Consider the following 23959-nt stretch of genomic DNA (forward strand, 5'->3'; position numbering starts at 1 on the left):
AAGTACTGTGCTGATCAGCTGTCCCCGGTGGACACTGACATTTTCTACACCTCACTAGAGACGTGCCATGTTCCAGCCTGCTTCCAAGACCTCCACCATCATCCCCGTCCACAAGAAAGCAAGGTTTACTGGCCTCAACGACTACAGACCCGTTGCCCTGACCTCTGTAGTAATGAGGGTTTTTGAGCGGCACGTAGGCCAGGAGGTAGAGCGACTGATTGGGGGTCGCAAGGTCCCCGGTTCGACCCCAGCTTCCGGAGTGTGACAAAGTGTCCTTCAACCCCAAAATCGCTACTACTGTCGCCTCACAGCAAGAAGGTCTTCGGGCCTTTCAGTGCGGAGTTTGCATGTTCTCCATGGTGTTCGCAAGGGTTTGCCCTATAAAGAACCCAATACGAAAAACATGCAGAAGAACATATCGCTATAATGCTGTCTGTCCCTGGCAAAGATGGACAGGAGGACTGGTTGGCCCCCGGGTGCGTCCCATGCATGCTGCCTACTACTGTACTGTCCTGCACCCTGTCCTACAATAGGTCACCTGCATATGCCTTAACCCCAATCAAATTCCTAGTATGTGTGTACCATATACATGGCTAATAAACAGATCTTGAATATTGTATTAAAGTTTTATTACATAAATAGTGCAGTTGATTTTTTTGGTACGTTTATGGTTGAAAAATATGAAAATTGGTCTCACCTTAGATGACATGTCAAGAGCTAAATGACGAGAACGGTGACGGAACAGAGTTGCACAATCAAATGTTTTTAGATAGAGACATGTGGTGCTTGAGATAAAACCAGTGTGACAACTTACCTACTGTACTGTGACATGACCCGGTCTCCCCTACCTAGGACTGGAATGAGCAGCTGATTAGTACTGATAAGATAACACTGGATTAGAAAAAGTGCAACCTGAACATGAACAATTAGCATACAAACTATACATACACTCACCACATTCCATTTTGTATATAGTGTGATGTATACAATGTGTGTGCCGTTGAGATATGTGGAACAATCAGAGGTCGTGTGCAAGTGGTGCAGGGGGGTATAAAGTCAGTGGGGGGGGGGGCGTCGTGGGAGAACACAAGCCTTGTTTCTGAGTCTGATGCCTGTGGGAAAGAAGCTGTTTTTGAGACGCATGGACCCGGTCCCGATGGACCGCAGTCTCCTGCCAGAGGGGAGTGGGTCAAAGAGACCAGACTGGGATGGAAGGGGTCGGCCATAATCTTTCTGGCCTGGAGGCGTCCTGTAGGGATGGTAGTTTACAGCCAATCCTTTCAAGACTTTGACAAAGGCCCCAAGGCCGAAACATTGTCTGTTTGTTTAAATCACCTAGCATCGAGAGCTTGAGTGTGCGGTTTTACTGCTTTATCCAGTCAGTCCATGTGATGGGGGGAGGGGGCATGAATTATTTCTCAAGTCTACAATTATCTCCACTGTCTTGAGAGTGTTGAGCTCCAGATTGTTTTGGCCACACCAGGACAGCAGCAGGTCGACCTCCAACTGTAGACCTATAACAATTGTCTGGCTCCGCCATTGTTGTTAAATCCTTCATACAAGTATAAGGGAGTAAATGCTTGGGTTCTGGCTCCTCAGCCCTGCATTAACTGAACAATAATTACAATCATTTACATTATTCGGGCTTAGCTGTGCTTCACATGAGCAACTGCAACTCTTATTTTAACCGTTTCTTAGGCACACTGGCCTCTATCAATTCAATACAGCAAAACAATTGTTACATATGCATGACTCATATGTCCCAATCTTGTTCAACATCTCTCCTTCTCTGTAGACTGCAGTTCTATCGAAACTATTTCATGCATGCAAAAGTGCAGTTATTTTTGTTGACACTCCCTGTAGTAGAATCCAGTAGAAGGAAGTGAATTAAATGAACTACTTTTTACCAGAACTACTTTTTACCAGAACTACTTTTTACCAGCACCGTGCCCGCTGAGAACCCTGAACAATTACACCTGCCACATATCAACTTCATACAGTGGCTGTTGTGGAGATATTCAGGTTACAGACACACGCCATGTCTGTCATTATAAGATAACCTCCTTGGTAGAGATGATGGTAGGCCTATGACAGGAGAGTCAGGGCGGATGGGTACATCTGGGGCGGTTCTCTTTGTGTATTAGGCTATTAAACTTTTCTAATTGAGGGATTTTGGATCTTTAACCAGGTTGTCTGAAACAGGGGGTGAGCTGGGGACTTGGAGAGGGACCTGAGGAGAGCTTAGACAAACCAAGACATATGTGACTGATCTGGCACTATGAGGGTGTAATCTGGTTTGGTTTAGCCTGGCCCACCTACAGATACTCAATACTGCCCCCTTCTGGGTGATTGGCAGTTCTCTCCAGAAAGAATATACTTGCCTATCCATAACAAAGGCCTGCTCTCTCTCTCTCTCTCTCTCTCTCTCAGTTGTGTAGAACCCCCCCCCCCCCCTTCCCGATCCATTAAAGCAAACAACTGTAATTATTGTGACCTAACTTTAATATAATTTTATGTAAATATATAGGCCTAGAGCTCATTGAGTTTCTGGGAGTGACTGCAATATGTGAAAACCACTGACAGGCTGGAAAGCAGACAGAGAGTGATCTTGTTCAAGTTCAAAATGTTTATTTGTCCCATTGCTGGGCAATTTGGGTAGCAGGCGAGTAAAAACATAAAAACAAGTGATACAACATGACAAAATACAATACAAGTGCAATACAATTATCTCATCAGTGACAATCATCATCACATCGTCCATCACCGCCACCACCCCATCAACATCATCATCGTCGTCATCATCATCGTCGTCATGATCATCTTCATCATCATCATCCTCACCACCATCTCACCGTCTAATCCATGTCGCAGACCGAGGCCAGCTGCCTAGTGGCAGGACGGGGATAAAGAAGTTTTTTTGCCTGTTTTTGGTGGCTTTGGGGGCGCTCAGGCGAACTCCAGAAGGTAGAAGCTGATATTCAGCTCTGAGGGGATGGGCTCCATCAGACTGTATGCTCCTGGCTTTGTTAACCACCTGTTTGTTAAAGATGTGGCTCAAGCCGGAGAACGGAACGCCTGTAATCTTGCAAGCCATTTTAACAATTATGTCAAGTGCATTCTTGTGTTTGATTCCAAGATTACCATACCAACACATGATAGAGAAAGACAGGACAGACCCACTGTATAGGCTCTGTAGAACAGTGACATAAGAGTCTTGTCGACCTGGAACTTCGCCAGTTTTCTAAGACAAAAAAGGCACTGCTGGCCTTTCTTGCAGAGCATTTCTGTGTTGGCATCACATTTTAGGTGGTTGTTTATCACGGTGCCGAGGTATTTGTAGTTAGACACCACCTCCACTGATTGGCCCTTGATGACTGTGCTCTGGGGGGCTGGGGCACGCCTGAAATCAATACACAGAAAGTTATGATGAATAAAGTTATTTTATAAAATCAAAAAGTCGAAATGCAGGTGTAGGGGGGGGGGGTCCACCACATTATTGCATTGTTAATTCCCATATACTTTTTTTAAGTCCTTATATTTCAAGAATTGAGTCATGAACCCAGCTAATTATTCGTCAGACAAATCGTCACCTTTAAACATATTGGAGGGTTTTTTTGCGGGGGGGGGGGGGGGGGGGGGTTATGGACAGTGTACATATATGTACTATAACCTATTGTGTGTATATTGTGACACGCTCTATGAGATGTCGCTATAGGATTGTGGGTAGTGCATAGGAAGCAATAGCCTAGTTGTGGGTAGTGCATCGAAAGCAATAGCCTAGTTACATGAGGACAGTGTCACGGCTCCGCCGCACCTTCCTCGCCAGTCCATTTCCCCCGACTCTGCCTCTGACCCTGTCTGAACCTGTTCCTGCCCGGGAGCCTGGCCCTGGCCCTGAAGAAGAGTCCCCGAGCACCTTCCGGAGGGCGGAGAGGGAACTGCGAGCACATGATCAGCAGTGAGGGGCGTGCGCTCCCAACCAACACCTGCCGTTCATCTCGGTGATTGCGCCCCTCTCTACCCAGCCACGAGAGATCCAGCACCTGGAGCTCATCAACACATCTCCACGAGGTTAAGAAGCTTCTCCACACACCAGTTTGCGCCAGATCGTTGACCAACCTAGTGGGTAGCTATCACGACTCTAGTCGTAGCCTACCTACCCTGCCCTGACTGATTCATAGTCGACGCAAACAACGCAAGCTACGTTGTGAACGCAAGCTCCAACATGACTCGAGAGCTTGCGTTCTGTGTTTTGTTTTGCGGAAACCCGTTTATATAATACATCCATGGCGGAAACGTAAGGAATTGCACTATTGCTTGCGTCAAGTGACAAATTTCGGCATGACACGCAAGGACGCAACGAGACCTTGCGTGGCCTTGCGAAGCTTGCGTTGCTTGCGCTTATGTAGTTTGAGATAGATTCGAGAGTTAGATTCGATTATGAATCCGGCCTGGCGAGGGTCACGCAGGGACATGGCAGTCAGACAGGAGTGGGGTTGAGGCGGGGACGTGGTAGTCAGACGTGGGGTTCAGGCGGGTACGTGGTAGTCCACTCAGGCAGGATTCAGGCAGTGGCAGGGAGATCAGACTAGGATGAATGGAAACAAAAAAAAAGGTAAGACAGGGTTAAGAACCTGTTCGCCTAAACCTCGCCTTGTCAATAAACACGCCTCAGGGCTTCACCTCCTTGCCGATCGTGTCTGCTTCTCTGGTCCTCGACTGTAACCCTAACAGACAGAATACAGAATGCTGTCAAAAAAATAAAATAAAACAGTTTTGGAGATAAAATTCAGAAAAATGTCACATCTACCATGTCATGAAAATTTAGAAAATAAAATTTCATGAACAATGGAGATTTCTTGAGTGAGAATTTGCAGTAGCTGCACACAGTGCTGTTTACAGTAAACATTGTGATGCACTGGGGGCTAGAACAGAGTTTGTGGAGGACAGTCTGAAGATGCAGTGTAGTAAATGCGTCAATTGACCAAACAATGTGGGGGAGGTTTTATAGGGTTTAATAGGCCCCTAATAACTAGGTTTAGGTTTAATTATAATTAGGCGACTTACATTTTATACAATAATGTAACTTTTATACAGCCTAATATAAACTAAGCCAAATGCATTAATTGGTTAAGTAATGTTAGTGTCTTAAAATAATCCATCTTTATAGATGCCTTATGTGCTTGCAACAGCATGAGTTTAAAGCATGTAGCCTATATAAGAGCTGGTTATTGCTTTGTGTTGGCAATTTTATGGTCCAAAAAACTTCTGCTCTGAGTTTTATTGGTATTGTCCCACTTATGAACTTAATCCAGGAAGCACTCCAAGGGCAAAACTCTTATTTGAAATGAGTTTTGCTAAAGGGTCTCCTGTGTTGAAAAAAAGGTCTAATGATTTTCTCTCTGCGTCATCATTCCTATCTGCTTATTGATTGCAACCTTCTTATACAATCCACATTCCATAATCATAATTTATGACTCCTTAAGGGCAACCGTGTCCCCTCTCCAGAATGATGTCATGCCTCAAGCCATCCCATCTATCGCCTTGGCTTGCTCACATCTGGGTGTAAGTTGCCGATGTACAAAGACGCCTAGGTACGTATATGAGCATTTTGATTCATTATGTGGGCTGCCAAGGGCAGGCCCACATCCTAATATCTCCACTATTCTTCCCCTCGGGCCCCCAGGGCCTCTTGACTGGCCCGCACAGAGCCTTGACCTCAACCCCATTGAACACCTTTGGGATGAACTAGAACGGAGATTGCACACTAGGTCCTCTCCTCCAACATCAGTGTCTGACCTCTCAAATGCTCTTCTGGCAAACATTCTCACAGACACACTCCAAAATCTTGTGGAAAGCCTTCCCAGAAGAGTGGAAGCTGTCACAGTTGCAAAGGGGGGACCTACTCCATAATGTCTATGAATTTAGAATGGGATGTCATAAAAGCTCCTGTAAGTGTAATGTGTAGATGTCCCAATACTTTTGTCCATATAGTGTAGGCTACATCCTGAGCTTTTTCAAGTGGGAGCTGATGTTCAGCTGATGTGGTGCCCAGGAAACGGAAGGAGTCAAGACTGGCCACTGGGGTGTCATTCCGAGTGATGGGGAGAGCCCTGACCACGTTTGGGGAGATTGCTGGACAGGGTCGATTTGCCCCTTTCACTTTTACCCTCTCCCGATTAGACACGCCACGCGAAATTCGCCTGGAATATTCATCGAATTCGCCTTATTCACTTCAGCTGCCAAATTGGTCAGTCTGACCAATCATTACCAGCCTCTGATTGTTTTTCACTGCCGTTGTTTTCGCGTTTGGAAATACATGGGAGTGAATGCAGCTGACTGCTATGGCTCATTCACCTCCATGTATTTCCAAATGCGAAAACAACGGCAGTGAAAAACGATCAGAGTCTGATAATGATGAGTTTGTAACCCCGACAGTGTGTATTCAGCCTGTTATTTTGACTATTTTGGTTCTTGAAGTGGTGTTTTTACAGTGAACTTTTAACATTGAAGTCAACGGGCACTTCCGCATCCGCATCATATCTATGATCCGCACCCCCAATTACGTCAGACTGACCTGAAGTGAATAAGGCGTTTAGACATTCATGCAAAAACTGTGGACAGTTGTGAAGCCTGGGGTTCTGGTGACATCTAGTGGCCAGTTTTGGACATAGATTTTATTCAGTAGACAAAGCATAGTAGCAAAGCATTCAGTAGCAAAGCATCTATTACCCTTACAGATAGACCTATGGCATGATTATTATAGCTGACAACAGACAATTTAGTTATTTGGTTTAAGGAACCAACATAATGCCAGGTATTGAACCAAAAGTGAACCATAAGGAAAGTACATTAGCCTACATTGCCTTCCAAAGGTAGGTCTTCTGCTGAATATCATATTCTATTTAATTTTATATTGTTTTGTTTCTAACCAGTCACACACACACACACACACACACACACACACACACACACACACACACACACACACACACACACGCACACAGAGATTAAACTTGGTTGGGGGTTTTATGTGTTCACCACACAGATAGAATATAATAGAATATAAAGGGTAACACTTACGGGTACAGGTACATTGGACTTCTAATCGCTTGTCCTTACAGTATCGTATTAGTGCTAATCAGTTCCTCATTCCAGTCCTTATAGGTAGGTCTACTCAGCAAGATATTCTTATAGCTACATTATCTTACAGCTCATTATTAACCAATCATGCGAGGCTAGGGGGCTCCATCTTACGCCGCATAGATTGACTGTCTCACAGATCTTAAACAGTAAGCAAGCAATAGTCAAAATACATAAAATACTCAGATCCATCCCACCCCCACCCCCCTCTAACACACACACACACACACACACACACACACACACACACACACACACACACACACACACACACAGAGCTCTTCTTCATGTCTTTTATTCAAAATTTATTTTTACACCAATCCATTCTTCAGATTTGTGAACAGAGCTGGCAGTGCAGGGATGGGGGGAAACAGTTCTGGAATGGAATGCAGCGCTCTTTGATGATGTCATCAGTAAATCACAACAAAAACAAAAAGTGGGCTGTCGGTAGTTAGCTAGCTAGCTAGATTATTGCGCTAGTGATAACCAGTCTATCTTGACTTTTGACGTTTGGTCTCGATAGCTTATACTGTAACACAGTTACCTCGCTTTGATGTGCTGGCTGACAGTCATCACACACCACCATTGTAACGTTAAGCTATCACGCTAGCTAGCTAGCTGACTATCGTTAGCTAGCTAGCCACATTAGGTTGCTAGCTAACGTTACAAAGCAGTATTACCGATACAAGGTGAGCTATGCTTACCCAGCTTGTAGCTAACATTAGCCGGCCAATAAGTTGATGTAAAAGGGTGGAAGGTATGTAACGCTAGGTACCTAGTTAGCTATTTAGTTAATCTGTTAGTTGGCTAACTCGGTAATGGTTAGCTATCTTGCTAGAGTTTGGTTCAGAGAAAGTTGAAATAAATGCATCTCTATATAGCTTGCCATGTTTGTCCTTTTCATGGTTAATGATTTAGCTAGCTACTCAGTCAGGTACTCAGTATGGTGTTTCATTGGCGTACGATGTGCTTCAATGGCCCTTTCTCGTTAGAATCATGGACAATGTTATTGGCCACCACAATGCTCAGTACCCTTAGTCAGTCTTGATTACATTTTTTAATATGTTATCTTTGGTCACTGTGTATTTTATCCAAGCTTCTAACCAACACAACAACACAGATTTAACTCTCCTCATCCTGTCTTTCAGCTCTAGGTACAACAATGCTAAATGATGAGAATGGGAGTCGTGAGTTCCACCAATGAAAGTTGAGAGTGGGGATAGTGAGCTCCACCAATGAACCCCATGTCTCCCAGGAAAAGGCCTCTGGTCCCATTCAGCTCCAGGAGGAGGGCTAAAGCCGAGGAAGACGTCTTCCCTTTTAACCTGCTTCCGGTAGAGTGTCAGCTCCATGTGCTGTCCTTCCTCAGCGAGGTGGACAAGTGTAACTCGGCGCTGGTGTGCTCCAGCTGGAGCTGCCTGGTGCGGTCCTGGAAGCTGTGGAGGGTGGCCGACTACTCCCGCCGTGGGGTGTTCCACCTGGGCCAGGAAGGGCTGCTTGTGTCCAACAGAGAATTTGAACGCTGGAAGGCCTGGGTGTGTACTGTTTCACATACCTCTTACAATGCATTAACCCTTTCGATACGACCACGTCACCGGCAACATTTAAAAAAATATCTAACAAATATTTAATGATATAAAAAAAATATCTAACAAATCTAAAAAATTCCTCACTCCAACACTTGCTGAAAGCTGAGAAACTGCGCTTTCTAGTATTATAGGGAAAATCCAATTAATATTCAAAATGTTGTCACTGTACTTTCAGGGTTAAAAGGGTTAAGTAAACAGGAAATTAGGGGTACACTGTGCATAAAGACACTCACGCTATGGGGCATTGCATCAGGTGATATCATGGAAGATTTACATTTTAACATTGAATTTGAACTCTGTTACAGGTGCACCACTACACACATCACCTCATCTCCCGCAGAGCCAGCCTGCTTACCCTCAAGGCCAGCTTTGACCTGGGCGACAAGTGCAACAATTGGGGGAAGCTGCTATGGCACTTGCTGGACAACGTCCACTGCAGGGACCTCAGTCACCTGGACCTGAACTGGACCTTCACGTTGCTCGAGCCTCTGGACCTGCGGGTCCACTCCAGCTCCAGTTCCCACCAGGACAGCATCACGAAGCTGGAACAGGTGTCTAACTTCCAGGAGCTGCTGGCTAAGCTGGCCCACAGCTGCCCGCGCATCTCCAAGATGCGTCTCCACTTCGACTGGTCCGAGTCCTCCGTGTCTTTACTCTCCCACTTCCAGCACTTGCGCGTCCTCGAGCTCAAATACTTCTGGGTGTTCAAAGGGGTGAGCCCCGGCACCCTGCAGACCCTGACCAAGTCCCTTCCCAACCTCAAGTCGCTGACGCTGCACATCCTGGTGCCCCTGAGGAACCTGGGCATCTCCTACACCCTGGAGTCCCTCTCTCTGGAGTTCCTGGACGTTTCGCCCAGCCGCGGCCTGGTCTTCTCCCGCCTCCAGCTGCCCGCCCTGAGGGAGCTCCGGGCCAAGAAGATCGTCCGCGGCATCACGCTGGACCGGCGGACGCGGCTGCGCATCCAGAGCCGCTGGCCTTGCCTGTACCAGGTGCTGAGAGACGGTACGCCCCGGCTGCAGGCCCTGAACAACGAGAGGCTGCTGCCCACCTGGAGGGACGAAGGCTACGGAGAGCTGTCCTCCATCCTCCAGCAGTCCTGCTACTGTCTACAGCATCTGGACAGCTGGCTGTGGTAGGCGGTCTGTCTCGCCTGGACGGACTGCCGTCTCCGATCGTTTACAACGGGCTACAACACCTGGACAGTTGGCCATAGTTGGACTGCTGTCTTTCTCGCCAGACCAAAGGCCATTGGCCAGACATGCTGTTAAGCTGGTTCAGTTGTAGTACAGTAGCTCCTGGTCAGCCTGCTAAGATGGTGGATTTGTCGCTACTAGTTACTGGTCAGCCTGGTAAGCCGGTTGAGCTGTGCCGGTCAGGAATGCTGACCTTATCAGGGATCATACCAGTGTTTGCCTGAGAGAACATTCCATTTGACTCCCAAATCACTCCGTTGAACAAGATCTTTGATCTTTAGTTATTGTTTAGAAACCGTTTGACTGAAATGAACGCAGTTTGCTGAGCGGACTGAATCAGTGGTACAAATTAATGATTCCTGCTGAAGTATTGCTCTCACAAGAGTGAAGAGAAGCAGAATTGACTCTATTGACTGACACGTTTTCACACTGAGAAGTTGTCTTAGACAGGGTTCGTATACAGTACATTCGAGATGACGTGCTAGTTGTGGAATCCCATCTCGTGGTAACTTTGCCCAGGTTAATCTGAAAGAAAAAAAAAAGGTTTTAGAACTGAGACGCTTTTAAAGTAGGTACTTAAGAAACTAATTACATTTCCTTCTAAAACTGATTAAAATGATATTCTCTGTTGTACCTAAGCCCAGCTATGAGTGAAGGAACTTGATGAGCCTCAGTTGTATCATGGGACATTGTTCATTGCTAGAAATGCTTTTAGCAGCTATGTTAAATTATTCCACGTTGTGGAAAGCTGCCTTTTTAATACCACGGACATCAATGTTCATGACATGTATAGTTTTTCTTAATATTTTTTTCTTAGCAGATAATTGTTTGGTGCTTACAGATAGGGTGTACATCATACTCAACGATGATGCAGTGCCCCATACAACCAGTAGAGGTCCTTGGCTCAAAGTTTTCTTTCAGCTGTGAGGATTTCAAACTGCACATACAACTTGCCTGTATTTTGAATTGCACTAGTAAAACACGACCTATACCTATGAATCCCATGATTTTTGTATATGTGATTTTTATTGCTCATTACTGATGAGGCTCTAAGGACCAAAATGCAGCGTCTACGTCCTGTTTGCCTTCTGCAGCCTCTCCTCTCGTCTGACTTAGAGTTCCAGTCTATACATTTCTGTTCTGTACACAAACACATATCCTCCAAGGATAATAAATTCATTTCTGCAGACTCACTTAGGATGTGCCGTTGCCTCCATTTTGTTTTTTTTGGTCTTGGGGAGAATAATGTGATTATGTGTGTGACTGCGCCGGCCCCCCGGCCCCCCTGGAACACCCTGCTTCCTTCCACACATGCTCCTCATTTTCTGAAAGTGTTGCTGTCTGGGACAATATAGACTTGATGAGCAGCTACCGACCATTACAAACCACAGAATGTTAGATAAGTGCTCTGCTGCTACAGACCTCGACAGACTGTCCTGCTAGGCTTCTACAGACCACCACAGACTGACCTGCTAGGCTTCTACAGACCACCACAGACCGACCTGCTAGGCTGCTACAGACCGACCTGCTAGGCTTCTACAGACTGACCTGCTAGGCTTCTACAGACCTCCACAGACCGACCTGCTAGGCTGCTACAGACCACAGACTGACCTGCTAGGCTGCCACAGACCACCACAGACCGACCTGCTAGGCTGCTACAGACCGACCTGCTAGGCTTCTACAGACTGACCTGCTAGGCTTCTACAGACCTCGACAGACTGACCTGCTAGGCTTCTACAGACTGACCTGCTAGGCTTCTACAGACTGACCTGCTAGGCTTCTACAGACCACCACAGACTGACCTGCTAGGCTTCTACAGACTGACCTGCTAGGCTTCTACAGACCATCACAGACTGACCTGCTAGGCTTCTACAGACCTCGACAGACTGACCTGCTAGGCTTCTACAGACTGACCTGCTAGGCTGCTACAGACCGACCTGCTAGGCTTCTACAGACCACTACAGACTGACCTGCTAGGCTTCTACAGACCATCACAGACTGACCTGCTAGGCTTCTACAGACCTCGACAGACTGACCTGCTAGGCTTCTACAGACTGACCTGCTAGGCTGCTACAGACCGACCTGCTAGGCTTCTACAGACCACTACAGACTGACCTGCTAGGCTTCTACAGACCATCACAGACTGACCTGCTAGGCTTCTACAGACCATCACAGACTGACCTGCTAGGCTTCTACAGACCGACCTGCTAGGCTTCTACAGACTGACCTGCTAGGCTTCTACAGACTGACCTGCTAGGCTTCTACAGACTGACCTGCTAGGCTTCTACAGACTGACCTGCTAGGCTTCTACAGACCACCACAGACTGACCTGCTAGGTTTCTACAGACTGCTACAGACCCTTACTGACTTGGTTGGCCACTACAGAGTTTGTACCAGTAGGCTGCTACTGAATTAGTAGGTCATGTCCACAGATCTTTTAGCACTATGGCTCTGTGAATTTTTTTCTTCTTAGAGGAGCTAATTCGGCACTTAGTGAAGGTGTTGTATCCGGCTGGGTGTGAGGGTTCAACGGCAAAGTGTGTGTGGGTTCTAGCGTATAGCAAAGTGTGTGTGGGTTCTAGCGTATAGCAAAGTGTGAGGGTTCCATACGGTGGTGTTTGCGAGTCATAGCGAGATGTGTTTGCGCAGAGCCCAAAGTGTAGTCGTCTTCCTGAGTTCCAGATGACCTGGTGTTAGTGGGAGGACAAGCTTAATCACAACCAGATGTGTTTGAGTACAATCTGACTGATTACTGAATGAACATCGCCCTCCCTCACTCACTCACTTACTCACTCACTCAGTCACTCTCTCTCTCTCTCTCTCTCTTTCTCTCTCTCCGTGCTAGCACAGCAAGTTAATACCTAATCTGTCCATATTGTTCTGTAGTTGCCTAGTTTATGAGAGGCCAGATAGGGTCGGTGTTCAGCCCACTGTCGGCTTCAGTTGAGAGTTTCCCGTGGTCGAGGAGCGGAGATCAGGCAGAGGGACTGAGAGAGAAAAAAGGGGGAACACAGAGAGAAGGATACAAGCAGCGAGGACTGAGACTGAGATTCCAGGGGGGGCAGCCATGGTTAAAGAGGTCCTTGTGAGCAAGGTCCTGGCGATCACTACTGTGGTGATGACAGCCTCTGCTTTGGCAGGGATCATAACCATGGTGATTGTGTACCAGCAAGAGATAGTGGTCAACCCGCCCATCCGCCCGACTCGGCCCAACGCCACCGACCCGCTGCCCACCGGACCCCCACCTGACTTGAGGCTGCCGGGATACCTGGTGCCCCAGAGCTACGACCTCTACCTCCGACCTCTGCTCTACACCCAGACCACCAACACCACCAACCAGACCCTGGCCTTCGAGGGGAACTCCACCGTGTCCCTCTTCTGCCTCAACAGGACCCAGAGCATCTTCCTCCACAGCTCGGACCTCAACCTGACGCTGGTCTCGGTGAAGAACGCGGACAGCGGAGACGACATCCCCGTCAGCGGGTTCACGTTGTACGCCGATGACAGCGATTTCTTAGAGGTTGAGCTGAAAGAGGTGCTGGAGGTTGGAGGCAACTACATCCTGTTTACAGCTTTTAGGGGAGAGATGGAGGACAGTATGCAGGGGCTCTATGTAAGTAAATACAAGCAGGAAAGAGGCAGAGACACAGTGGACAATGAGAGGTAAGGCTTTCCGTCTGTCTGTCTGTCTGTCTGTCTGTCTTTTATAATACTGTTTGTAGTATAATGATACAGTACATATCAGGTTACATACATACATGTATGTAACCTAATGTGTAAGTAACATGTATGCTTGTAAGTTCCTTATATGTAAGTAACGTATGCTTGTAAGTTCCTTATATGTAAGTAACATGTCTGTTTGTAGGTTCCTGATATGTAAGTAACATGTATATTTGTAGGTTCCTGATATGTAAGTAACATGTATATTTGTAGGTTCCTGATATGTACAGTAAGTAACTTGTATATTTGTAGGTTCCTGATATGTAAGTAACATGTATATTTGTAGGTTCCTGATATGTAAGTAACATGTATGTTTGTAGGTTCCTGATATGTAAGTAACATGTATATTTGTAGGTTACTGATATGTAAGTAACATGTCTGTAGGTTACTGGCCACCACCCAGATGCAGCCGACTGATGCCAGGAAAGTGTTTCCTTGTTTCGATGAGCCAGCCCTGAAGGCTGAGTTCACGGTGACCATCATCCACAGAGATGGCACCACCGCCCTGGCAAATGGGGTTACCAAAGGTGACCACAACCACAAACCTGATCCTGACCTTAACCTAGCAGTGATAGAGCCACAAGCTTTAACTTCAACCCTAATTCGTCTATATTTTGTAAAATGTATATATGTAAAGAATGTGTTGAATGAATACAATTGTTAGAACATGACAGTATTGTAGTAATAGTAGTAGTTGTTGTCAACTGTTGTCTAAATCGCTAGTACCACTGTGTTACTTGGTCTCCGGTTCCAGGTTCCACCTCCATGGTTATAGACGGAGAGAACTGGGTGGTCACGCGTTTCTGGCCCGTCAAGAAGATGTCCACCTATCTCCTTGCTTTCTCTGTGTCTAATTTCAAATCTATTAAATCTCCATCCTCGGCTGATGAACGAGTTGAAATCTCGGTACGTACTACCAAGGTTGTAGGTGAGAGTGGCCTCAAGCAGGAATCTGGTGTGGGCCCCTTCCTAATGCGGGTAGGGGTGAGGGAGAGTTGTTAATTTAGTGGATGATTACTATTCTATGGAATCATCCGTTATGCTGTTCCTGTTGTAAAGTGCTATACTGTACACAAGTACTTAAGGAAGCAGCACAAAGAACATTTCTGTTTTCAATTTGATGTGGTTCCTTACATGTTATTATGTTAGATAGATATGAACTTTAATAATCCCCGTAGGAGGACCGATAACTAATTTAATTACTAGTAAAACAGTGGCTCGAAAATATCTCTCCCACCACTGATCCATGTGAAGGCTATGTACTACCAAGCACTGTGTACTACCAAGTATAGTTTATATCAGTGTGTCCCGTACTGTATGTGTGTCCGTACTGTATGTGTTGGAGTGTGAACCACAGTGTCTTCTTACTTCTCATCCTTACCTGTCCTCCTCACCCCTCCTCTTTTGGGGTATGCGTGTGTCTGTTTGTGCGTGTGCCCACTGTCTGTTTGTACGTGTATGTGTGTGTGTGTGTGTGTGTGCGTGCGTGTGTGTGCTTTAGATTCACGCTCGACCAGAAGCTATCGACGCAGGACACGCAGACTACGCAGCGCGCATCACAAGAGACCTCCTCGCTTTCTATGAGGGCTACTTTGACATAGACTACCCCTTCCAAAAACTGGGTATGGAACGGCATAACCAACCCCCTGAGCTTACTGGGCGTGAGCGGTTGAGGGGGTGGTGGGGGGGAGGACGAGGATGGTCATTCACATCAGGATAAGTGTATGGGGGTGAGGGGACGAGGATGATTAGGGTGAGGGTGAGTGTGTGGGTGGAAGAGGATAATGAAGTCGGGGGGTGAGATTGATGGAGAGGGTTGGGGTGAAGGTAGGGGTACGGGTGACAGTAAGGGTGTACAGTAGGGGTTTGTACAGTATGTTTGTGGTGTCCTCCAGACCAGCTGGCGGTTCCAGACTTAATGGGGGGCGCCATGGAGAATTGGGGTCTGATCATCTACCGGGAGTCGACTCTGCTTTACGAGGAGGGCGTGTCCTCTATCTTCAACAAGGACGTGATCACCGGCGTGGTGGCGCATGAGCTGGCGCATCAGGTAGGATGAGCTTCATCAGCCTTCTGGCCGAGCACTGATTGAGTCAGCCGGTGTAAACTCTGACTCATAATGAACATCTTGTCATGCAGACGTGACTGTCCAACCCACCAGGGTTATAATAGTTTTGCTTTTTTCATTAGTTTTTATTTTTATATCGTTTTAACTTTTTGTGTTCAATTTCAGTTTAGTTTTAATTAGTTTTTTAAAGCAGATTTGCTAGTTTAGTTTATTTTTTATTTTTTGATAATGCTTGGTTTAAGTTTAGTTTTTATTAGTTTCAGTATTAGTTTTAGTTTTTTTTTTCTGCGCTAGCCTAGTGAGACCATCTCGTGAGCTCATGTTGTTTCACTCCGTGCAAAACAAACCATCTGGCGCACGTCAGGTTACTTCTGCGCAGGGGCACAGCTAAAGAAATAATGGAGGATAGATTTAATATCCACCCAAAATACTAGGCTTATGTATGAAATGAAAAAGACTAAAACTAAGGACATTTTCTCTACAATTGTAGTTTATTTTAGTTAGTTTTGTAAACACACAATACAGTTTTAGTTAGTTATCGTTTTTTTGTAAAGCCTAGTTTTTATTTTTATTTCAGTTAACTAAAATGTTTTTTCACACCTAGTTTTCGTTTTTTAGTTAGTTTTCGTTAACTATAATAACCTTGCAACCCACACAACTTTCAAAACGATCAAAAAGGGTTTCAAAGGGGTTCTTAGGTCATCCGTGTGGGATCCTTTTTGGTTCCTGGTGAAACCAGATTAAATACTTCTTGCTAGAACCTCTGTTTCGTTAAGTGGTTCTACCTGGAACCAAAGGAAGCGTTTTCAGAGCATTCTCCTGTATTGACAGTAACAATAGATGGTTCTTGGTTATTCTTTTCCAGTGGTTTGGAAACCTGGTGACGATGAAATGGTGGAATAATCTGTGGCTGAATGAGGGCTTTGCTACGTACCTGGCCTACCTGGGAGTGGATCATGTTCATCCTGACTGGAACATCGTATGTCTCTTCCAGCTTCTAGCACTACTCTATCAATCTATCTATCTATCTATCTATCTATCTATCTATCTATCTATCTATCTATCTATCTATCTATCTATCTATCTATCTATCTATCTATCTATCTATCTATCTATCTATCTCTCTCTCTCTCTCTCTCTCTCTCTCTCTCTCTCTCTCTCTATCTATCTATCTATCTATCTATCTATCTATCTATCTATCTATCTATATGCTCCAGCTATTTCGTGTGTGTGTGTGTGTGTGCGTGCGTGTGTGTGTGTGTGTTTCGCCGCCTACACCGTGTGACTAATAAAGATGCTTGTTTGTTTGTTTTGTTTGTTTACTCTGATTCTGCAATGTCACACTGATCATCCTCTAAGAGCAACTGCTCTCTGATGATCTATTGTCTGTTGTTTTCCAGAGAGACTTCATGGTTCTAAATGAGTTCCAGATAGTTTTCGAAGTGGACTCACTGACCTCATCCCATCCTCTGATCCGTGAAGAGAAGGACATCCAAAGTCCCAACGACATCAGTGAAATGTTCAATGGAATCACCTACAGTAAAGTATGTAGTTAGACAGGCAGACAGGCAGGCTGCCAGATGGACAGATCTGACTTGTGAGCGCTAAGATGTGGTTATTCTGCAGGGGGCCGCAGTGATCAGGATGCTGGCTGATTACATTTCTGAGAGGGTCTTTAAGATCGGCCTGAGGGTAAGCAGACATGTTGGTTGGTAAGGAACAGTAGGGTTGTTTACAGTACATGGATGGATAGATAGATAGATAGATAGATAGATAGATCCATACATACATACATACATACATACATACATACATACATACATACATACATACATACATACATACATACATATATAGAAACCTTTGATCAGGTCTCTTTTACAGATGTGTCCTGCTTACAAACAACGTACAGTATACAGTAATTCAGTGGCAGAGTACAGACAAATGCAAAAAGACAACAAAAAAAAGAAAACATTGATACAGTAGCATGCAGACAATGACAGTGTCCCAACTTGCAAATAACAATTACAGTTATACAGTTGCACAGTATGAAATATACAAAGCAGTGACAGTACAAGGGTGTAGAGTAGAATAATTATTAGGTACAATAAGGAAATGACTAGCATCAATGTTAATGGTTGTCTTGAATTCTTTCAGAAATATCTCAAGGCTCTTCAGTATAATAACGCTGACGAACAGGATCTCTGGAAATATTTACAAGAGGTAAATATTTAAGTCTGTGTCTCTTAGCTATCATTGATATTTCTGACTTTGGAGTCGAGGAGAGAGAGCTTTGGGTCTATGACCCCTGACCACCTGACCCCTGACCCTACGTCTCCAGGCGGTGGATGAAGACAAAGGCTATATCCAGGTGTCAGAGGTCATGTACACCTGGACCAAGCAGATGGGCTATCCTCTCATCACCATCAACACCACCAACGGAGAGCTCTACCAACAACACTTCCTCCTCAACGACTCTGCCTCCGGCTATGAGTGAGTGGAGCCTGACCGCTGACCGTTGACCTTTAATCCTGACCATGTTTTTTACCCTAGCCGTAATTTTAACCCTGACAATGATATTCTCTCCTCAGTCTGGCATGGTCTGTTCCCATCAGAGTGATGAAAAGTGGTGCTGATCCAACTCTGGAGCTGTTCACTGGCATAGGTCCAGGTGAGCTTGTATTGCTAGCACCAGGTGAACTGGTGTTGCTACTACTGTAGGTAACAGAAGTCCAGGTATGCTGGTGTTGTTACAGTAGGGGACAGAGGCTCAAGTAGTGATGTTGCTAAGGGTCAGTGCCAGTATCAGGACAGCTATTGGAGGCTGTTAAAGTCAACTCATGACCGCTACAGCGTTAAAGCCAACAGAAAGACTGAATTGAATCTGTGGTGAAAGACAGGATCGCACACCAGTCAACTAGCCGCCTTTTGACCTTGTATGGACTTCCTGTACGTTGTGTCTCTTCTCCAGAAACTAGGCCATCCTTCAGGGCAGAGAAGAACCAGTGGGTTCTGGCCAATGTCAACTGCACTGGATACTACCGGGTCAACTACAACCCGGAGAACTGGGAGAGGCTGCTGCACCAGCTGGAGACCAACTTCCATGTAGGTTTTTACTAGTTTGACCTCACGCTGACACTGTCCAGGCAGAGGAGGAATGGTGGGGGAGTGAGGGGCCAGGGGAAGGGGGAAGGTCAGGAATGGGGCGACAGAGAACATGTGGAGGGCGAGAAAGTGAGCGAGAGAGGGTGACGGGGGAGAGTGGAGATCAGGGTTATTAAGGGTTATTAAGAGGTTATTAAGAGGTCGAAGCGCGATGGCCGGCGCTGGAAAAAAGGAGCAGACCGATCCGTTTGCTCTCCCCTCACACGACTGTGTGCGTTTTACTGTCACTGCCAAGAGGAGGCAGCCCGGTCGGGCGAGCCTTAAAATAGTTTGGTACAGTAGCCACCGCCGCCACCATCAACTAATTCCCCGCCCATCGGCTCCGGGGTGAATTATGGCCCAATAGGTCACCACAAGGTACTGTAACATTTGCATACGACTGTCTTCTTTATGACTTATTAATCTATTCACAGGTGATCCCCCGACTCAGCCGTGCCCAGATTATTGACGATGCTTTCAATTTGGCAAGGTAATTACGGTTCGAATATTGCATTTCGCTGCTGTCGGGTCAAAAAGCTTGCATGTCTTTTTGGTGACCCCCCCCCTCAATTGATAGCTGGGACTACGCTTTACAACCTCTGAACCTCTCCCAGCCCTGGGAGCAATTAAATGTATTCTAAACAGCTCATTATGTGTGATTTTAAGTTCAAAAAGAGAAATCGCAATGCTCTTTTCAACATTCTGAACTTTTGGAGATACAAGGTTTTGACCGTAATGCAGCTGTATGGGGGTCGGCCTGCTCTCCTATTGGGTGGTCTGACAGCTGTCTGTGTCCCCCAGGGCCCATCATGTCAACGTGACGCTCGCACTAAGGAGCACCAGGTATCTCAGGAACGAGACAGACTTCATCCCCTGGGAGGCGGCCTTCCGTAACCTCGACTACTTCATCCTCATGTTCGACCGCTCCGAGGTCTACGGGCCCATGCAGGTCAGTCAGACATGCCCAGTTCATCCCAGAGGGAGCCATTCACCAGACATCCCCAGTTCATCCCAGAGTTGCAGATGGATACTGCTGCTCGTCATAGTAAACTGTCGATGCTCATGTCACATTCCCTGGGAGTGAAGATACTGTTTTTCTGTTTTCTCCAGGCGTACTTACGAAAACAAGTCAGCGGCCTGTATGAGCACTTTGAAAACCTCACCCTGACATCATCAGTTCCTGATAGTTATAGTGAACTGTGAGCATCATCATCACATTATCATCATCAGCATGTGACACTGCTTTCAGTAATAACATCCTCCCTTCGGACGTTCTCAGCGGTATGTTTCCTAACCAGCGCGTTATCATGCCCCTCCCTACCCAGGAACAACCAGCTCAATGCCATCGAAGTGGCGTGCAACAACCGCCTAACGGCCTGCCAAAGCATGGTCCAAGCGCTGTTCAGGGAGTGGATGGCGAACCACACTTACAACCCGTAAGGCTGTGCTGGCACACTGGGTCTTATACAGGCAACGCATTAATGAAGCGATTAACGCACCATTTTCTGTGTGTGTGTGTATGTTTGCCTACAGTACATCATGTGTATGTGTGTTATTGTAGTGTATTGTATGTATTTTAGATTGCTATTCTTGCACTTTGCCTTCAGCACTAGATTATGCTCTTAGTCACTTGTTTTAGAGAGGGTTAGGTAAGATGGACTTGTGAGTCCTGGCAAGTAGTAGTACATTGGCTTTTCCTACGTTAAATGCAATTATTGTTAGTCGCTTTGGATAAAAGCGTCTGTTAAATGACTGTAATGTAATGTAATAATGTGTGTGATTATCCTTGCGGGCAGTATCCACGTCAACCTGCGCTTCAACGTGTACTGCCTGGCGTTGGCGGAGGGGGGGGAGGAGGAGTGGGAGTTCGCCTGGGGGATGTACCAGAACGCCACCTTGATCTCCGAGAAGAACAACCTCCATTACGCCCTCTCCTGTACCAGTCACATCTGGCTGCTCAACAGGTACGGTACACACCAGCAGAGCGCTGGGCTGTACATGGAAATACCGTACAGTAATCAAATCAAATCAAACTTTATTTGTATAGCGCATGTCATACACAGAGGCAACGCAATGCACTTTATGTGCCCTGTAATGTATATGGGATATCCAGGATGTGTGCCTTAGACTGTATTTGACATTTATGTTCATTATAGAAGGCCTAGAGCATGGGTTCCCAAACTCCATCAATGTGGGCCTCCCCTCTGAAAACAGTGACATACCCACACCCCCCCAACCCCCCAAATCTGTGCATTATGCAAGGCAGCCCATAACGTTACACACTAAGTTAGCTCGGTGGCACCTGTTGCTAGTTAACGTTATGACGTTTTCGCACAATGGGGAGGCTCTCTCTGCACTATCCACAAATTTAGTATACATCTCTCCCATTATTTACTTAAAGGTCTTCTGACCTTTAAAATCACGTTTCATTCCTAAAAACCATAAACATTTCAAAAATAAAAAAACATTTTTTTTCCTCTTTTTTTTCCCTCTAACCATCCATCCGCGCCTCCCCTGAATTTCTTTGGGGCCCCCCAGGGGAGGCCCGCCTCACAGTTTGGGAATGCCTGACCTACAGTAGACTATATGGCATTGGATGGCAGGCCGATAAATAGCTTTGCTTTTTTATTGTACATGGAACAGATACAGGTATTACTTACAGGATACTTTTTTATAGCCTGGTTACCATCAACCCCGCCCAGACAAAATAGTATAAACCTGCTGGTCTCTGTACGAAGGCCGCTTCCCAGCCTCGTTCTTCTTATCTTGCAGATATCTAGAGTATACTTTGGACCCTACCAAGATCAGGAAGATGGACGCGGTCTCGACCATCAATGACGTCGCCAAGAATGTAGCAGGGCAGGCGTTGGCCTGGGACTTTGTGCGAGCGCACTGGACCTACCTCATGGAGGAGTATGTTGTTATTATTGTGGTTTATTCAGGAGGAATATTTAAACAGATTCGCAGTTGAGAACTGGTCTCATTTACCGTACCCTAGAAATATGTTGTTTAAACAGGAAATACCCAGAAGATTCAAACTGTTTCCTTTTTACTGACATACAGTAGGCTAAATAATAACTAACCCATGCTGGACTATTACAGCTGAGAGAGGATGGCCGAATCTTACAGTGGCTTTATTACTGTGGGGAGTTAGGAGGGATTTTATCAGTTGACAGGAAAGCTGAACTGTGAATCACACGGCATAAACGACATTTAAATAAACAAGGAGCAGTAACCGTCACTATAGAATACCTTCTACAAACAGATAAGACCAAGCCCAACACTTGGTGCAAAGGTGAGCATGGGGAAACCAGCGCTTATCTCTGGACTAATCGTTGCCAAGCAGATGAGCTTTTTGTGACGCCTGCGAATCACTGCCTCACTGCATACCTGTCCTGTCTCACCTGTCCTGTCTCTCCACACCTGTCTCTCCACACCTGTCTCTCCACACCTGTCTCACCACACGCGTCTCTCCACACCTGTCTCACCACACGCGTCTCTCCCGCAGGTACGGGGTTGGTATCATGTCCTTTGACAACTTGATAGACGGAGTGACTGAGAGATTCTCAACAGCCTTCGAGCTCCAACAGGTGATACCAGCTAGCCATCTTTTTCTTCTTCACACAGCCTTTCTGCTCACCCCCTCTCTCTCCCACTAGCCTCTCTCTCCTCCACTAGCCTCTCTCTCTCCCCCACTAGCCTCTCTCTCTCTCCCACTAGCCTCTCTCTCTCTCCCACTAGCCTCTCTCTCCCCCACTAGCCTCTCTCTCTCCCCCACTAGCCTCTCTCTCTCCCACTAGCCTCTCTCTCTCTCCCACTAGCCTCTCTCTCTCCCCCACTAGCCTCTCTCTCTCCCCCACTAGCCTCTCTCTCTCTCCCACTAGCCTCTCTCTCTCCCCCACTAGCCTCTCTCTCTCTCCCACTAGCCTCTCTCCCCCACTAGCCTCTCTCTCTCCCCCACTAGCCTCTCTCTCTCCCCCACTAGCCTCTCTCTCCTCCACCAGCCTCTCTCTCCCCCACTAGCCTCTCTCTCTCCCCCACTAGCCTCTCTCTCCCCCACTAGCCTCTCTCTCTCTCCTCCACTAGCCTCTCCCCCTCCCCCACTAGCCTCTCTCTCTCCCCCACTAGCCTCTCTCTCCTCCACCAGCCTCTCTCTCCCCCACTAGCCTCTCTCTCTCCCCCACTAGCCTCTCTCTCCCCCACTAGCCTCTCTCTCCCCCACTAGCCTCTCTCTCCTCCACTAGCCTCTCTCTCCCCCACTAGCCTCTCTCCTCCACTAGCCTCTCTCTCCCCCACTAGCCTCTCTCTCCCACTAGCCTCTCTCTCCCCCACTAGCCTCTCTTTCCCCCACCAGCCTCTCTCTCCCCCACCAGCCTCTCTTACCTTATGTGCATAAAACATCGTACGTACATTATATATCACTCTCCACACACACTGTATACTCTCACCACACTCCATTATGTGTATATTGTGTATTTTGCATTTGTACTTTTTCTTTTTGGGATATATTCTGCATTTTGTATTTGCACTGTCCTGTCCTGCCCCCTGTCCAATGTTGTCCCCATCAGTATATGCACCATCAACCTAAACAAAGTCCTAGTATGTGTAGACTACCAATAAATTGATCTGAATTCTAGTTGAGTCTGACCTGACGCTAACCTACTGTATCTAGCGCAGGTGCCAACCTCACTAGCAGATGCTAATCTATCAATCTTCTAATGGTAGTCTGTCCCCCATAAGATAACCTGATGCTAACCTATCAGTCTTATGATGTTAGCATGTCCCACATACGATAACCTGATGCTAACCTATCAGTCTTCTGATGGTAGTCTGTCCCCCATAAGATAACCTGATGCTAGCCTATCAGTCTTCTGATGGTAGCCTGTCCCCCATAAGATAACCTGATGCTAATCTGTCTCTGCAGCTGAGGCTGTTCCAGAGTGCCCAAGGTGAGAAGGGTCTGGGTCCGGCCGGCCGAGCTGTGGAACAGGCCATCGAGAGAACGCAGGCCAACATGCAATGGGTGAGAGAGAACAAGAGAACAGTTCTGGAGTGGCTCAGGGCAGAACTGAGGAATCCCTGAGAGAAAACCTCCAGAG

General features: G+C 46.5%; 2 protein-coding genes across 2 annotated transcripts; both read left to right on the forward strand.

Annotated features, from left to right (window-relative positions):
* The first annotated feature begins 7831 nt into the window (after window positions 1-7831).
* LOC311319293 (uncharacterized protein) lies at window positions 7832-10914 on the forward strand. The gene is made up of 3 exons (XM_084450803.1): window positions 7832-7900; window positions 8292-8678; window positions 9038-10914. Exons 2-3 carry the CDS (start codon window positions 8379-8381, stop codon window positions 9869-9871), a joined length of 1134 nt encoding a protein of 377 aa, XP_084306929.1. The 5' UTR covers window positions 7832-7900; window positions 8292-8378; the 3' UTR covers window positions 9872-10914.
* Window positions 10915-12938: 2024 nt separating this feature from the next.
* Window positions 12939-23949, forward strand: anpeplb (alanyl (membrane) aminopeptidase-like b). Its single transcript, XM_084451389.1, has 20 exons — window positions 12939-13591; window positions 14033-14175; window positions 14403-14554; window positions 15150-15270; window positions 15544-15698; window positions 16582-16695; window positions 17117-17260; window positions 17343-17408; window positions 17874-17939; window positions 18058-18209; window positions 18308-18387; window positions 18688-18821; window positions 19295-19350; window positions 19662-19809; window positions 19971-20059; window positions 20186-20296; window positions 20657-20824; window positions 21633-21773; window positions 22369-22450; window positions 23785-23949. Exons 1-20 carry the CDS (start codon window positions 12996-12998, stop codon window positions 23941-23943), a joined length of 2877 nt encoding a protein of 958 aa, XP_084307515.1. The 5' UTR covers window positions 12939-12995; the 3' UTR covers window positions 23944-23949.
* The last annotated feature ends 10 nt before the right edge of the window (window positions 23950-23959 follow it).

This window comes from Borostomias antarcticus, assembly GCF_949987555.1.
Source record: "Borostomias antarcticus genome assembly, chromosome: 16".
Lineage (NCBI taxonomy): Eukaryota > Metazoa > Chordata > Actinopteri > Stomiiformes > Stomiidae > Borostomias > Borostomias antarcticus.

Bases quoted from the DNA above. Each gene is read 5' to 3' on its own strand.
- LOC311319293 (XM_084450803.1), top strand. From the start codon at position 8,379: ATGAACCCCATGTCTCCCAGGAAAAGGCCTCTGGTCCCATTCAGCTCC. The intron at 8,679-9,037 runs GTGTGTACTGTT...ACTCTGTTACAG, and splicing joins TTGAACGCTGGAAGGCCTGG to GTGCACCACTACACACATCA.
- anpeplb (XM_084451389.1), top strand. From the start codon at position 12,996: ATGGTTAAAGAGGTCCTTGTGAGCAAGGTCCTGGCGATCACTACTGTG. The intron at 18,210-18,307 runs GTGAGTGGAGCC...TTCTCTCCTCAG, and splicing joins GACTCTGCCTCCGGCTATGA to TCTGGCATGGTCTGTTCCCA. The intron at 19,351-19,661 runs GTAATTACGGTT...TGTGTCCCCCAG, and splicing joins GATGCTTTCAATTTGGCAAG to GGCCCATCATGTCAACGTGA.